This window comes from Argiope bruennichi, chromosome 4, assembly GCF_947563725.1.
Source record: "Argiope bruennichi chromosome 4, qqArgBrue1.1, whole genome shotgun sequence".
Lineage (NCBI taxonomy): Eukaryota > Metazoa > Arthropoda > Arachnida > Araneae > Araneidae > Argiope > Argiope bruennichi.
This window is the reverse complement of record NC_079154.1, coordinates 69,237,764-69,254,201: the sequence shown is the minus strand read 5'-3', so window position 1 is coordinate 69,254,201 and position 16,438 is coordinate 69,237,764. Positions and strand designations below refer to the sequence as shown.

Here is a 16,438-nt window from a genome sequence, read left to right as displayed (position 1 = left end):
AAATGATTCATTAATGTGCTGGGCTCGTTATTGTAGATTATTTTCTTTAACGGATAGATATTTTAAAGTTAGCTTTATAAAATTTATATCCTTAATTATTATTACAGTATAGTATTGTATTACAATTTCGTTATCTCATTCACGGCTTAACTAATAGTACTAGGAAACAATTTTAAATCTGCAAGGTAAAATGAACTTTCGCAATGAAATGAAATAAAAAAAAATGTGTTTGTTTGTGTTTGAAAAATTTTGTTGCGATTTGAATCATTTTTTGTGATTCGTGTTTTGATTTTGTTAACCCGGCACAAGCTAAGAACTCGTTCAGGGGCATACGCCGGAAAACAAACCACCATTGAATCATTATTAATATGGAATATCTTAAAACTTTAGCACTTGCTAGAATTTACCATTATAGAATTTTCTTCAAAACTCCAGTCTGTTTTTTGCATTCACATTCTCTGTCATCAGGCTCATCCAAGTATGTCCAGCCAATGATCTTAACAACTGAAAAAAAGAGGACTTCATTTTCTAATATATTGCTTAATTATGGATTTAGTAAAGGACAAGTTGACCATATATTAAATTCCCCAGCTGGAATTTTGGGCTTAAGTGAGAAAAATTTATCTACTAATTTGATGAATTGGTACACTTTTGAAATCAATGAAAAATTTTTTACTTCTTTGACAGCTAATGCAGAACTTTTAACATTAGCTCCCACTTATGTAAACAATCGATTTAAAGAATTGATGACTCTTTTCACTAAAAAGGATATCAATAAATTACTTGTTACATGCCCTAAAGTTTTCTTGGATGATTTTGTCACTGTCCAAGAAAAAGTTCAGTATATTGTGAGTAACATGCAAGTTGAACAAAAAAGCATTGTCAAAACATATGCATTACAATTTGATTTGTATCACATAAAATGTAGGCACATTTTCCTTTGTAGGTCTGGTCATTTCAAGCGTGTTAAGAAAAAAGAGAAATCAAAGAATCCACCTTTGGACAAAGTTTTCAGCAGAAATGTTGAAACATTTTTAAAACTTTCTAAGTTAACAGAAGAAGAATTTGTAGCATTCTGTGATGTGTATGAGCATGAAGAAAAAGATTTACAAAATAAAATCAGACTTCAACTAGATGAAGAAGAGGAGGATGATATCTGAAAGAAGGGGGAATTGTATTAAATTATTTCTGATAAAAAAACATAGAAAATATATTTTTTTCAAACATTGCTCAATTCCATTAATAAATTTATTATATGCTTTATGTAAAGAAGTGAACCCTTTCATCATCAATTTGTAGAAGTTTATAAGGAATAAATCAGAAATATTTGATGATGGAATAAAATACTGTGGAGCCTTTTTTTTAAAAAAATTGGAAATTCGATTAAAATTATTTATATATATATATAGAAATTATGCTGATAATTGAATGTTATATTATAAATTAAAATATTTTCAGCTTTTCCGTGTTACTTTTTTGTAATGTTTGATATATCTTTTTATTACATTACAATAAAAAAAGGAGATAAAATTTGAATGGAATGCATTAAAAAAAATGTAACAAAGATTAATGAAAATTCTTTTATGTTCTGAATATTAAATTCTCCTTCTTTTAAATTTAGTACTCCATTTTAAAAATAATAGTGAAGCTGATTACTTTTTAATTGAATTGTCTATTTAAAGTGAAATATAAACTTAAATAATGTCTAATTTAATATTGAATCAAAATTGAGCAGTTCGCTAAATTTATCCAGTTTGATTTTTTTGCCTTCTGGAAGTAATATTGAATTTAATTTTTGATCTTTTCTGTAGTCAGTTTTCTTGAAATATTTTGCTTATATGTATTTTGTTATAGTATAATATTCTATCACATATTGAGTTGATTTATTATTTAAAAATTTTCTTAATGATTGGCCTTTTTTTAATGGATGGTACTATTTTATTGTAATTAATCCTTTATCCTGATGATTTTTTTTTAACTTACACTATTCAGAATCACCTATAACTTAATCTACCAACCGAAATGGTACCAAACTCAGTATGGAGATTGATTATAACTTTGGAAGTAGGATTCTGTGAAAAAAAATGCTGATAGTAGTGTCTATGTCGTTGTAGCTTACCGAATTGATAATTAGCATAAAACATGTGTATCAAAGCAAAATGTAAAATTTATTCTTTCATATGCAACAACAGTAACAGTAATTTGGGTTATAAAAATTTATAGATGCCTCTAAAATAATATTCTCATCTGAAGTGAATCAGCTCAAATGAATATAGACTTACATTACTAGAACATGCATTGCTGGTAAAGTTGTTTATCTTAATCAGGGCAATGCATTCACAGATTTTTGTGACTTTCGAACTTGACAGAAACTATGTAAGATTCTTTATCACTTAAACTTTGAAGGGAAATATTAAGAAGTTCAAAGGAAAAAACAGGGCCAATAACAATTTGTCTTAGCAGATGACATAAACATGTCCGAAGACACAATAACAAATGTTGCAATTGCTGATGTATACAAGAAATTATAATAGCATTGTAAAGCGACAGCTAAATATGAATTTTTCCACAATATAGAAAGTTTTGCAACAAGTTCTCCTCTACTAACCATACAAAATCAGATACTTGCAGGAACTCACATTGATTATGCTAAATGACAGATATTTGCTCTGTCGTTTCTTGCCAAGATGAAGATAGATGGTCGTTTCCCTTGGTAAAACTGAATGAATCTCTTAACAAACAATATGTTTAAATTTGGGTCTATCGCAGCCCTATGCAATGTAAGAAATTCCTTTGGATTCACCAAAACTGACTTTTAGTTTTGCTTCAAAGCTGAATTCATCGTTGGGCCATTCTTTTTAGAAAATATCATTTTAAAAGAACAAGTAATGTGTACCATTAATCACTAAAATATCATGACATATTGATTAATTTTGTCATTCTTCAACTGCAGAAAAGAAATTGTATCAATCAAACTATATGCAGGATAGTGCACCATCACATATTAGTGTTAAAGCAGAGGAACTGTTGCATCAGTACTTTGTTGATGAAAAAGTCGTCTATCACACTTTTACAGATGCATGTCTCTTGACCTAACTCCACATGACTTTTGGCTCTGGGATTCTTTGAAATCGAAAGTTTATGTTAGTGAAGTCACCAACTTGAATTCCTTAAAAAACAACATATCACAAACAGTGTGCAATATTCCTTGTGAACAAGTTGCATACTGCTGTAGAGATTGCTGTGAACAATGCATATTAAAAGTGGTCAAATTCAGAAAGTAAATGTGGTGAATAAAGCTTACATAGCACTGAAATTTTATATGTGTTAATTTTATTTATTTATTTATTTTTTTGCAGCACTTTTTATATTTACAACACTATAGTATCCCTATGAGTTGTCATCATTATTCGTTATACCATTTGGTGCCCCTTTAGGTAGGTAGTTAGATCAAGCTAAGTTGGCTCTGAATATTGTTAGTTTTTATAAATATCACCCAAATATGTATCATTCCCATATGGGTCTCTAAACACTTACTTACTTACATTGTGGATAACTTAATTGCTAAGATGAGAAAACAAAAATGAGTTACCTAATGTAGGCTGTAAATTAGTTTACAATTATTATCTTCTTCTAATGATTTGAATTAAGCAGGAAGGAATTTAGATTTTGCTTAACTTTAATTTAAAAATCAATCATTTAACACATGCAACCATTTTTTAAAATATCAGTGTGTGTGAGGTCCTGTTGCTTCCGGAATTGTTAAACATTTTTTCTTTGTCTTATTTCCATTAATTTATGATTATTTTCCATACAAATAAGTTGTATTATAGATATAGATTCAAAGCCAAATTGCTATCATTACTTTTATCCATGGAAATACTCATTTGATGATGTCTGAGCCCCTATTGCTCATATTCATATTCTGTTCCATAATGTTAAAAGAATCTGAGATGCTAATACACCTTTCTTGTAAAACAAAATCCAACTCCTAAATTATATAAAAAAAAAAAAAAAAAAAAAGAGGGTATTTGTGTTTTAACTGAAAGCCATTCACAAACTTTTAGTCTTCATCACATGTCATCAGCAAACATGTTCAATAGATTAGCATAATATTTTTGCATTCAGTTAATACATAATTTTATTTTAACTTATGATTATTTTTTCATGCAAATAAGGTGAATTTTAGATGAAAGTGTGAAGATGAATTACCATCGTGAACCCTATCCATATGAACACTCTTTAGTAGATATCTCAGACTATTGCAGTCATAAAAAAATAATGTTAAAGGACTCATAAATGCTTACAGGCTCGTGGGTAAATCTGACCCCAACTCCTGAATTTAAAAAAAAAAAGAAAAAGATTCAACCTGTTGTTTGTTTGAATGAGGGACAATGACATTTTACAAGTCTTTGCCAAATAATTTTTTTCAATTATTTTCCACACTTTACATCAATATACTGGTATTTGGATAAAAATAACTAAAGTAAGAACCAAATCATGCTATACGAGAGAAATTTCTCTGCAAATTAATGAAATTAAGTCAATTTTTATTCATGGTTCAGCAGAAACTCTTAATGCTAAGTTGTTCCCACTTGGCTATTTTAATAAAATATTGGATTGGAAACTCTGCAGTCAGCTCTTATTCTTACTAGATCATAAGGCATAATATTATATGTTTTTCCTCTTGAATTTTTATTAAAATAATTCTGTGTCAGTAAAAAAAAAAAAAGCAAATTTAGATTATTTGAAATGTCTACAGATCTATTATCATTTGGCCTTTTATTGTTGTTTACATAAAACTTAAATAGCTCAGAAACTCAGAAATAAACATGAAAAAAAGCTCTCTTTAACCTGGTTAAAATTTATATTAATTTTGGATACCTTTAGCACAAATAGTATATATATGTAAAAGAAACTCAAATACTATATCAAAAGTGGGATTACATATTTCCCCATTATTAAGAGAAATTGATTATTTTGAATAAGTCTTAATAGTTTATTCCCCCATAAATGCTTTCCCTCTCTGTTGTTAAGGGATCTTTCAGTATTTTTTATCATGCTTATTCGCTGATTAATTTTTATTCAAATTTAATACACAAGAAAAAATATTATTAAAATATCTGAAAAATATAAAAATGTTTTTAAGAAATTCTAATTATATTATATTCTCTTATGGATTTTAACAATATTCAGATTTGTTAAACTATCATTGATTCTAATTGTCTACTTGAAATAAAAATTTTCAATGTAATTTAAAGTTTAAATTTTTATTTCATAAAATACATTTTATTCTTCTTATTACTTTATTAAGAAGAATATCTTAGAAATAAAATATATGATTCATAAGTAAGTTTTCGCCACTTCCCCAAAAAGTTCAGTAACTGACATGAAAAAATTAATTCCAAAAGTTCAAGTTTATTTCAAAGTTCAATTCAATTAATTTTTTGTTATATGCAAATATACATAAAATTCATTAATAGATTATTATTTTTTTTTTTTAAATTACGTGGTAGCAAATTCTTGAAGCTGCTTATATGTAATCTACAAAAATGCATCGGGTATTAGTGAAGATCTGCAATATTTTCAAGCTATATTTTAAGTCTGCAATATTTCAATGCAATAATATTTTGATTTCTATGAATTGTAAATTACATTGTTTACCCTTCTCCTATTTCAAATATTTACTATTTCAGAGTATATTCGAATGCAAAATAAAAAAAAAACTATCCATTCTTTTTTTTTTAAATAAGTTAATGAAACTGGTGATGCCATTTGTTTAAAAATAGTCAGTTCTGTCTGTCAATTAGATTTGAAATAATCAAAATAATAACAGCCATTAGCTGTTAAGCTTTCATTGCATAAAGCTGACAATGAGTTTGTAGATAATTTCGCTAGAAACTGACATCTCAGAGTCAGTTCAACTAGAAAAGCAAATGGTAATAATTGTTAACTTGACAGAAAGTCATGGTCCATTGGAAAATTTTTACTAGTTATGGTAGATTTAATGAAGAATGCATTTAAGCTACTAGGTAAAGAATAAAAAACTGTTAACATATTATTGAAAAATTTTATTAATAAAAAATATTGAGAAATTATACAACTTTATTAAATTTTGTGAAATCATCAACTTCAAAACTATTTTTTTTAACAATTTTATTTTAATAAATTTGATATTGTATTGGTATCCATAAAAATTAGATTCTTTGTTACATGCATATTTCTTTTAAACAGCCTTTTTTCTATGTCTTTACTCTAATGTAACATTTTATTAAAAAGTGCATGCCTAGTTTTTTTTGTCTTGCGTTTTGATACTTTTGCATGATCTTCGGTTCATCATTTTGGTCATTGACCTGTAAAATTACTAACAATTATTTACAGGGACCAGCTTTCAACAGTTAAAAAAGAATTCAGATAATATGCCTTGTGTTTATTAACAATAACAAAACTCATGGATCTCTCAAGGAATATACATGTGTAGGAATTGTTATACCAAAATAAAATAAATTCTGGTATATATAATTCAAGATTAAATAAATCCTGAATTTCTTGCCAATTAAAAATTTTTTTATATATTTTATGTTTGGATTGTATCTTTTTAAATAATCTACTTTGTAACAGTTAATAAGCTTAAATGTAAATCCAATTTATATATATATAATATTATTTTGCATCACGTTATTTTTCTTACTGTCCCTCCTATTGTGCATCTTCAAGATATTACTGATAATCTATTTACTAAATTAACAAAAAGAGAAAACCCATTTTCATTTCTGAAGACGTTTTGCTTTAATTTATTAATAAACAAAAATATAAAATATTTTTTATTAATCCTTTACAAAATTAAATTGCTATTCATTTAAAATAATTTTTAGATAATCACTTTTTTTTTATCAAATATAACATTATAGTGCATTTTTTTAAATAATCACTCAAATGTGCACCGAATGGAAACTACTCTTATAATTCTAGTACCAATCAAAATTCGAAAAGTTTAGTGTTTTTGAAATTGCTTGATTTATACATTTCAAACTAGACAGTAAATGATAAATTATAAATTGATTTAAGTTAACAAGTTAATTTTTTCTATTCAGAATTACAACATATTTTTTTGGTGAATCCTTATACATACAAAAAGAAGAATTTAAAAGATTATCATACCATCACAATTTTTTTATTAATATTCAGAAAATAATAAGTAGATCACAAGTTTGTAAACTTGATTAATATTCTTCAAATCTTAATTAATAAAAATGTTGCTTTTCAACATAATACTCTCTCATGAATAAGTTTTAATAAAGTATATATCTGTATACTCTAGTATTAAAACATTGATATTGTAATCATATACATTAGTTTTAATCATATACATCTATTTTAATATCACTAGTAAGATTGAGGTGTGGAAAATTCTATTAAAGTCTGGTGGTAACACTCAATTACTAGTGTTACTACCAGATTCACTCAGTCTCAGACACTGCACTCAGAACTTAGGCTGAAATATTTATATCTCACCTATTTTATATTAACTCCAAATAAGTCAGAGAACATCAGTTATTACATAGAAATGACAATTAACCAAATCAAAAATTACTAATTTTGATTTTTAGTTTTCTTGCTTGCTTTAAAATTAGAAAAAATGTGTATAGTAAAATGTACAAAAATATTTAAAAAGGAAAGATTTTGCTATGCTTTAAATTTAATTTTTCTTTTGAAATGATAGAAAAGTTAGGATTGGGTTCCATTAGGATTAATTAATTTTAATAGATTTCGGATGCCATTATTTTATTTTAATGGAAATTGATTATCCCTAATTTTTTGTATATTTTTAGATTAAACGTTTTATTTTTGTAAAATGTTTTTATAATTAGACATTTTTTTTTTTCAAATCATGCTTTATATTTAGACTTTTTTTTTTTTTTTTTTTTTCAAATCATGCTTTATATTTATTTGCTGAGCTGCAATTCACAATATTCAATTAAAACAAAACTCAAGGCTTAATTTTTGAAAGTAATATATATTAATCATTAGCAAAAAATATTCAATTAGTTATTAGCAATAGTATCATGTCTAATATAATATATATACATATTAGACATTTTAGTTGACAATAAATACTTCATCAACTAAAATGTCCAAAAAAAACTAACAATAGAACATCAACTAAAATGTCCAACCAAAGTGCAACTTCTATATGTAATCTATACTTTTCAGAAATGTTTTACAAACAGCTCTTAAACAAATGTGGTTTTAACATCTGTAAATTTGATCATAATACAGAAATACAAAAGAAAATAAATATCAATCAATCACTGAATTCCAAAAAATTAAAATTCTAATACAAATTAAAAAAAAAAAAAAAAAAAAAAAGACTCTCACACCTTACTGAAGTAATAACACATGGTTACACAAAAAGAAAATAAAAAATTTCAAGAAAATAATTTTTATTACAAATAAAAATATTTTATTATATATTACATACATACAAAAGCATCTTGAAATACAATAGTGTAGGAGACTTGGTGTGTATTCATTGTATTAGAACTTATCTGCAAGAATTCTCAACACAATTTTAAAATTTGTGCTTCAGGATTAAAGAATGCAGTTACAAATTATCACAAATACAACAAAACAGATTGCACTATTTGTTCGGTAGAAACTTCAATTAGCAGCTAAATCACCTTTTTATTAAACATTTCCTAAAAGATTTTCCATACATATACATATTAGTACAAAAGAATTCACAAAAAGCCTGAGAATTCATTTTGGAATCAATATATCATCTTATTATTATTTATTTTTTATACTGAATACGATCTATTACCTATAAATATAATGAGAATATGATTAAAAACCATATTTTACAGATTAATGTTATGATTTATGAATTATACACATTTTTTGGAACTATAAATTATAATCACACAACACGATATTCATAGAAATTCATAACATGAAGGCAAATATTGTAGCCAATAGCTAAAAATATTATGTACATCAGAAAGAGCACAAGGAGAGGATAAAGTAGCACTTGAGTATTTTCTAAAATGGGTAATGCTGCAAATAAAAAGAAATTATTAGTTTACACTCATGAGTTTAATTCAAAACCAGCTAACAAATAATAAGATATATGCAACTTACCACTATACCCAAGAAAAGTAATGTACAAGTAATAGCCCAAAGCTATAAGCCAAAACGTATTGCCAACAAATCTTGAAATGAACCAATCTTGACTTATTAATACTAAAAATTCAAATGAATGTAGTCAAATTCACAGCATTTTTAAATTAATAATGTGAATTTATATAAAAATTCAATAACTATACTAAATCAAAACCAAGCATTGAGATTTAAACACAGAAACTATTACTTTTGTAGCAAGTAAAATACAATCAATAATATATATATGTAATGTTCTACAAAAATATAATAGGATATATACTTCATTATACTACGGTTACTTTCAAGTCATAAATATTAAATGTTCAGTTTAATGTATTATGTATCAAAATATTTTTTGGTACTTACATATTATCGCAACCAGGTTGGCGTGATTTGTAAGTTTGAGTAAGAATTAGTCGCCAAATTTGTACGAGTAAGAATTAGGGTCGCCAAATTTGGCGATTCGTGCGAATTTTGGCCTGGTTGCGTTAATACGTAAGTACCAAGTAGTAGTAGAAATCAACAAGCAAGCAATATAGTTCAAAGTAATATTTCTTTGGTGTTTATTATTTCATCAATAACAGCAACATTGCAATTGGAAGAACCTTGGCACATTTTAATATGAACTTTTTTAGAAGTTTTAAATCGATTTCATTGATTAGAAAAAACAAAAATTAATACATTTTTTAATACTTACTGTGATAAAAAAATAACTGGAATATGTGTAATATAATCAACAGAGGAAAAAATGCATTAAGGTGAACATCAAAAGCATATGCCCATTCAACATCTTGATCTTTACATGAAGGTCTTCTTAAATATCTATTAGTAATAAACCTATAAAAAGGAATAGTTAATGAAACCAGCCAAGAAAATTAATTATTATAAATGACATGTTACTGTTTCCAGAAAAATCCACTGGTCAAATCAAGTAATTGCAACAAAATTAATTAAATAATATGAAACTGTAATTAAAATTATTGATAGTTATCACCAAATCACTTTTATAATATGTGGAAATAGATAGAAACGTTACAAATAAATTGTATATAAAACTTCTGTAAATAAAAACTAAATTATTGAAAGTTAAGTAGCCTTCAATGTATTTATGAGGTAAAACATATAGGAATATTAAAAATATTTTAAGAAATTCAAATGGCTATTTTCTCTTCCTAAATTATTTTTCAATTAAGCAATAACACAGCATAGATAATAGTAATTAAATAAAATTCCAGCACGTTCATTTATTCAGATATTATATTGTCAAATAAGTTGTTTTTTTTAATTAGCATTAAAGCTTTAGCATGCAGCATATTTTAACATTTCCAATAGAACAATAAAAAAAAAAGCATATAAGTTTTCTTTAATTTTAAGAATGTATGAAGAATAATATACTTACCATAAGCAAGTGCAAATCAAAACACCAACTGCAATGCAATCAATGAAAATAACCCATAGCAAAAATTTTAAAAAGCTTAGAAATTGCAATTTCAAAACAACAGCAAAACCTATAGACGACACTGCAAAAAAATAAAACAAAGATTTGATTAATTCTCGATTTGTAAGAAATTCATTTCTAAATATTAAAAAATGATAAGATCTGATTATATAAAATGTCAATAACACTGAAATATAAACAGATTAGACAATAAATAATAATAATAATAAAGATGTCTTATATTATAACAAATAATATATATAAAAAAAATTTAAGTCAATTCCTACTTATTTTCTTATATTATTTATATATATCTTATATTATTTACGATCGGGTGTCATGTCAGTAATCTCAGAGCTTGGCGACTAAAGAGAAAATACTGGACAAATTTAATTAATATTTGAAAAAACTGTACTAACATCAAGTGTCATTCACTACAAATTTTAAAAAAATGTATTTGAACTTCAGTTGATGAATAAAAAGTATTTTATTAACGATTAAAAATTTGAACAAGATTATATATATATATATAGGAAGAGTGTGAACTAATAGTAGGAATTGAAAAAATATGTAATATAGGGTTGAAAAGTTAAAAATTATGTTTTATTTATCTTAACATATACAGTATTCTTATTTCTTTCAAGAAGACATAAGATTCACTATAGAGTTGTAAAGGAGTTTTAGACTTTGTAGTAAAGTAGATAGATTAGAAAATAGCAATCATGAACATGCAATAGCAATTATCTACGCTTTCAATTGGTTCATAATAAATAAAAGCTTTATAAACTTTTCTGGATCATATTTATTATCTGCCTTAGATCTTCATCCGGTTCAGTAAAAATATTGTGACTAAGGAGTCGCACTCTTTACTTGTTCTATTTACCAACCCCCAAAAATCATATTGCAACTCTTTTGGGATCACTGTACAATCCCAGTTTGTTCTTCATATACTTAAATTGTAAATGCATTCATTACTAAATATAAATCTAACTTAATTTAAACTTGAACTGTAAACAGTTTTTTTTTTTTAATTAATAAGAACTAAGTTTTCAATGTTTGAAATTAAAATTTTCTGGTCGCAAAAAGAAATCTCTACATATTGAAAGCAAAAATATATAATCCTAAGCAGTTTAAAAATCAAAAACCTTTATATTGACTAGAAATAAATCATTTAAAACTTTGTCAAGAGGTACAGTAGATTTCCAAAGGCTTATCTCTCAAATTTTACCAATTCTCATTGCCAAAGATATTTATCTCGTCCATTTGATAGTTAGTAAATCTTACACTTTTGATAGATTCAACAGTTCTTCCAAAATGCTTTTTTATGATAGCAACATCTAATGTATTTTCCACTTGAATTTTTTTGCCAATTCTTTCCCAGAAACATGCCAAGCAAAATGAACAGAGTTCTGTCATAGTTCCATAACTAAGCTCCTTAGTATGTTAACTTCACTCAGTACACAAACAAACTTTAGAACTCTATTTCATTCATTTTGTCTGGATCTTCACATGAATCATTCTTTAACCCTTTCATTTGTCTAACTTCTGGTTTTTAAAGAAACTATTCAGCTTGGATATTTTATTTTTTTTAATATCAGTTAATTTTAAAATACAGCATCTTAAATTTCCAGGTGAGACAAACATGTAAACAATCCAAATGTTTGAGCTGTTGATAAATAATGATAAACAAATCCAACTTGATTGCATGATCACATAAACTTTATATATAGAGAGAGAGACAGATAGAAGTTTAATTTTTAATCAAATCTAGAATATATAACAATTCACAATTTCCTCATATTATTTCTAAGAATCAAATTATGACAAACATTATAGCTATGTGATTTTAATATTTTTGCACTTGCTCCATTTATTGAGTACATGAACCTTCTCAATGGAGCCGAGTCTCATGAAAACACTGTGTAATTAAAAATATAAGTACCTGGATATTCTATTTAGAATTATACAATATAAGTCTTTAATTAATAAAGACTATAATTTTACTTTTTGATTTGATATAAATTGTATAAATAATTAACAGAATCTTTCTTCTATAATTTTCAACTAGGAAAAAAATTACATGATAAAATATTTGATGAAACAAAAAAACATTTTAAATTTCGCTGCAACAATGAGACTATATTTGAACATTGCATAAGAAAATACTTATCAAAATTCAGGAGAGAGAAAAAAATGCTTAAAATTGGTATAATTTAAAAGACAATTTCTGATATTTTAAAGTAATGTAAAAATCAGTGCAATGTGCAATGATATTTTGGCAAGTTATTGTATATAAACATCAAAACTTTAAAAAAAAATTCTAAGAAATATATATTCCTACTTTCCAAAGTATATCTACATCAAATTTAATGTGTTAGTCAAACAGAGTGCAAATTTTCTAAAGCAAATAGTTAGCTAATCTCAGCTTTTTTCTCTGATTTAAAATCATTGAGAAATGTACATAAACAATTCATACTAGTCAATTTGTAATTGTTTAACATTATTAGAAATTTCACAAAAATTTATTAAATCATACAAACAAATAAAATGAACTTACCAATTAACCAAAAACCAAGTAAAACTAAAAATGCTGGATCATCTCTAGCAAACTGATTTTTTGTCTCTAGAAAGAGAAAAAAAAATTTGAAAATTATATTTAATTTAGAAAGGGGAAGGGAATTTCATTATATAAATCTAAAATTACTTGACAAATAAAAGGCAAAATAATCTTCATCTACTTGTTCTAATGCTTTATTCATTTTTTTCGCAAAACATTTAAGTACAGTGATACTTAATAAAAAGCAAAACAAGTAACAAATGGTAAGCAATTTTTTTTCTTTTTTTCCCCTTTTTTTTAAAAAATTTGGTATAGAATTATGGAATATGTAACTTACGTTTTCTGTACTGGAAGTTTCTATACCTGAAAATAAAATGAAAACATATTGTTAAATTTATTGTTTAGAGCAATACATTTATTTAAAAAAAACAATGCATAAAAATCATTGACATTTTGATTCACTGGAAAATATTTAAAGAAATTGAAATATCAATAATTTTGAAAATTAGCATTAAAACCAGAATTTTAAATTTTAAAAAATATTCAACCAGACAGCTAACAAAATTCATTTGTCTTAGAAATTTGACAAAAAATCAGCAACTTATATTTATATATAAACTCCTTTAACCTATTTCATTAACAATTCATTTATATAGCAGATGTACAATTTTTCTATAAATTTAAAGCAAAGTTTTAACAAAAAAGAATTTTTTAAAAAATCTCAAAACCATGAACTTAAATACTTTTTTAAAATAATATTTAACAGTAACATAATAATGCCAGTGATATAATAAATGAAAAATTGAATAATTATTATATATTACTTCTTGTTTATTATATTCACAAAAGCTGAATGAATGAATATAAAGAATTCACACTTTTAATGAATATAAAGAATTCACACTTTTATCTTAATGTATCATAAGTAATATTGATAATCCATAAGTAGATAAACCTCATTTAATACAAATATTTTCCAAGTTTTAATATTTAAATAGTTTGGCATGACAAAAAATATGAAACAGTAACTTACACTTTTTGGGGTGCAACAAATAAATTAAACATCTGCCATAAGGCAAACTCAAAGTCCATGTGTTTGAAATAAAACAATCTACGTAAAAATTTTGATCGTTTTGCTACAGCAGTGTTTGTTCCACGATATGTTGGAACAGGTGATGGTAGAGGAGAGCTGCTACCACTAGTATTGAAGGAATATGATCTTTCAGAAAAGTTAGCCATTCTAAATAATAAAAGAAAGAATATTTTAAACACAAGTTAATCAAACACATAAGAAAGTACAATAACAAATGTATAAAAGTACAATAATAAATGTATAACTGAATAATACTAAATTTAATGAAAATTTATTAGAATTAATAAGCATGCTATTTATAAAGGAGATTGATAGGTTGTGTCGGAAAATTAAAGAATACAAATTTGATGCTAATCTAAAAATGAAATGTTTCATTTAATAGATAGATCTAAAACTATCCAATATTGGGAATGCATTTAAATTATTTGCTAATAGTTTAATCCTCATCTATTTCTCAAATTCCTATTAAAATAAACATAGCAGAAGAAGAAGCAGGCAATCAATAAGAATCATGGATTGTCAGATTTTGAATTTTTAAAACACTTTTGTAAAATGAGAATAATAAGTTAATGCCTAATTAGTAATGTGTTGTGCATCAATAATTTTTTTTAAAAAGAAATATTTATAAATTTTTAAATTAAGAAATTTTAAATATATCTTTGCCTTAAAAACCTCATTCACTCTCACGAATAGATAATATAAAATATAATGCATAAAACTTTAAAAAAATTAAATTATTAAATATTTATCTGCTAAATATGATACTCTCTCTCTTCCCACTGTTTGTAAAGCAAACTTATTCACAAAGAAATGCAAAATACTTTTATACAATGAAATCAGAAGTACACAGGAATTAATTTACAAAACTCATTCATTTTTGGTAAAACTTAAGAATATGTCATAATTTTTCACTACTTGCGAGTCAAACAATAGAAAATACACCAAATATCAACAAAAATAATTTAATTAGAAAATTTCAATTTGGCCACTAAGCCATATACTTAAATTAAACAATTTGTTAAACCAGACAGGACAAGAGAACAGCACAGTTTTTCTTTGCTTTTAATACAATATTCTACATTTAGATACATACACATAAGTACCATCATTTGAAATCAGTAAAAATTTTAATAAATAAAAAATTTGATTATTTATACAAACAATTTAAGTAAATTAGCATGAAATTTCAATGCATTTCCTTTTTGAATACAAAATATGAATATAAAAAACTCATCACAATTGGAGCAGCTATCAAGTACCAAAAGAACATTCAAACTATACAAAAGACTTTATATTCATTCACACACACAAAAAAAAAATATTTCTTAGAAAACAGCTCATAACATATTTATATAGTAGAGCATTACTTACTTAGAACCACAGTACAAAGTAACCTAAAAAGAAAGAACAAGACACATTATATGATAATTCATATAAAAAGAAACTACACATACATATTTATAATGCATTATAAATAATTAGATACAATAACATTCCAAATATTTAATGTAAAATTAAAATTGGTATTTAACAGAATACAAAGAACTATAAATATTCCATTATTTATTTTTTTCCAAAGCAATGCCGCAATTATTTTCCAGACAGAACATTCAATATTTATAAGAAATTATATAAAGTGTATATAAAACTGCTTTTAATAATTAAAACTACATCATGAAATTACTGTCAAATTTTATTTTGTTTACCTAATGAGAAAATATCAAACGTGTAGAAAGGCAATTGGAAAACTACATATTCTGTTAAGAAAAAAATTCTTTCTTGTAACTCCAATTACTCTGATCAAGACACTGAATTTTCTAAAAAAAAATCACACCCTCGAAATTAGTATGCGATTTTTATTTAAATAATTTGTGAAGTTGCTAACATATATATCTTATTTGTCAACAATGCATCATAGTTTAAATCATTCCTTGCAACTTACATCATCAAAAGTGTTGCCATTTTACAAATAGTTTCGGTTTTATTATTTATTGTTTAACTTTTCAACAAATGATTTCACTGCTTTATATTTAAAAGAAAGCATAATCCTGTATGTACAACATTGATCGAAATTCAAATCCATATAATATTTATGTGCGCAAATTATAGTAAATTAATAAATGAATCAAAATTTCATTATCAACATTTTATTGCTTCCAAGTATGAAACTACTCAACTACTTTACGCC

The 16,438-nt window shown here is 25.2% G+C and overlaps 2 protein-coding genes across 3 annotated transcripts; one reads left to right on the top strand and one right to left on the bottom strand.

Moving 5' to 3' along the window:
- The first annotated feature begins 223 nt into the window (after positions 1 to 223).
- LOC129966087 (uncharacterized) lies at positions 224 to 1,420 on the top strand. Its single transcript, XM_056080462.1, has one exon. The coding sequence runs from the start codon at positions 369 to 371 to the stop codon at positions 1,158 to 1,160; it is 792 nt and encodes a 263-aa protein (XP_055936437.1). The 5' UTR covers positions 224 to 368; the 3' UTR covers positions 1,161 to 1,420.
- Positions 1,421 to 8,431: 7,011 nt separating this feature from the next.
- LOC129965707 (protein unc-50 homolog A-like) lies at positions 8,432 to 16,392 on the bottom strand. Of its 2 annotated transcripts, none has more exons than XM_056079819.1 (9): positions 16,193 to 16,392; positions 15,622 to 15,644; positions 14,191 to 14,397; positions 13,495 to 13,520; positions 13,158 to 13,223; positions 10,562 to 10,682; positions 9,860 to 9,999; positions 9,142 to 9,243; positions 8,432 to 9,057 (listed from the first exon to the last, which is right to left on the bottom strand). In XM_056079819.1, the coding sequence occupies exons 3-9, from the start codon at positions 14,394 to 14,396 to the stop codon at positions 8,921 to 8,923; spliced, it is 798 nt and encodes a 265-aa protein (XP_055935794.1). In that variant the 5' UTR covers position 14,397; positions 15,622 to 15,644; positions 16,193 to 16,392; the 3' UTR covers positions 8,432 to 8,920. The 2 variants fall into 2 exon arrangements, with proteins under 2 accessions (XP_055935794.1, XP_055935793.1); XM_056079818.1 differs by lacking the exon at positions 16,193 to 16,392 and adding an exon at positions 15,957 to 16,186 and having other exon boundaries at positions 8,434 to 9,057.
- Positions 16,393 to 16,438: the final 46 nt, after the last annotated feature.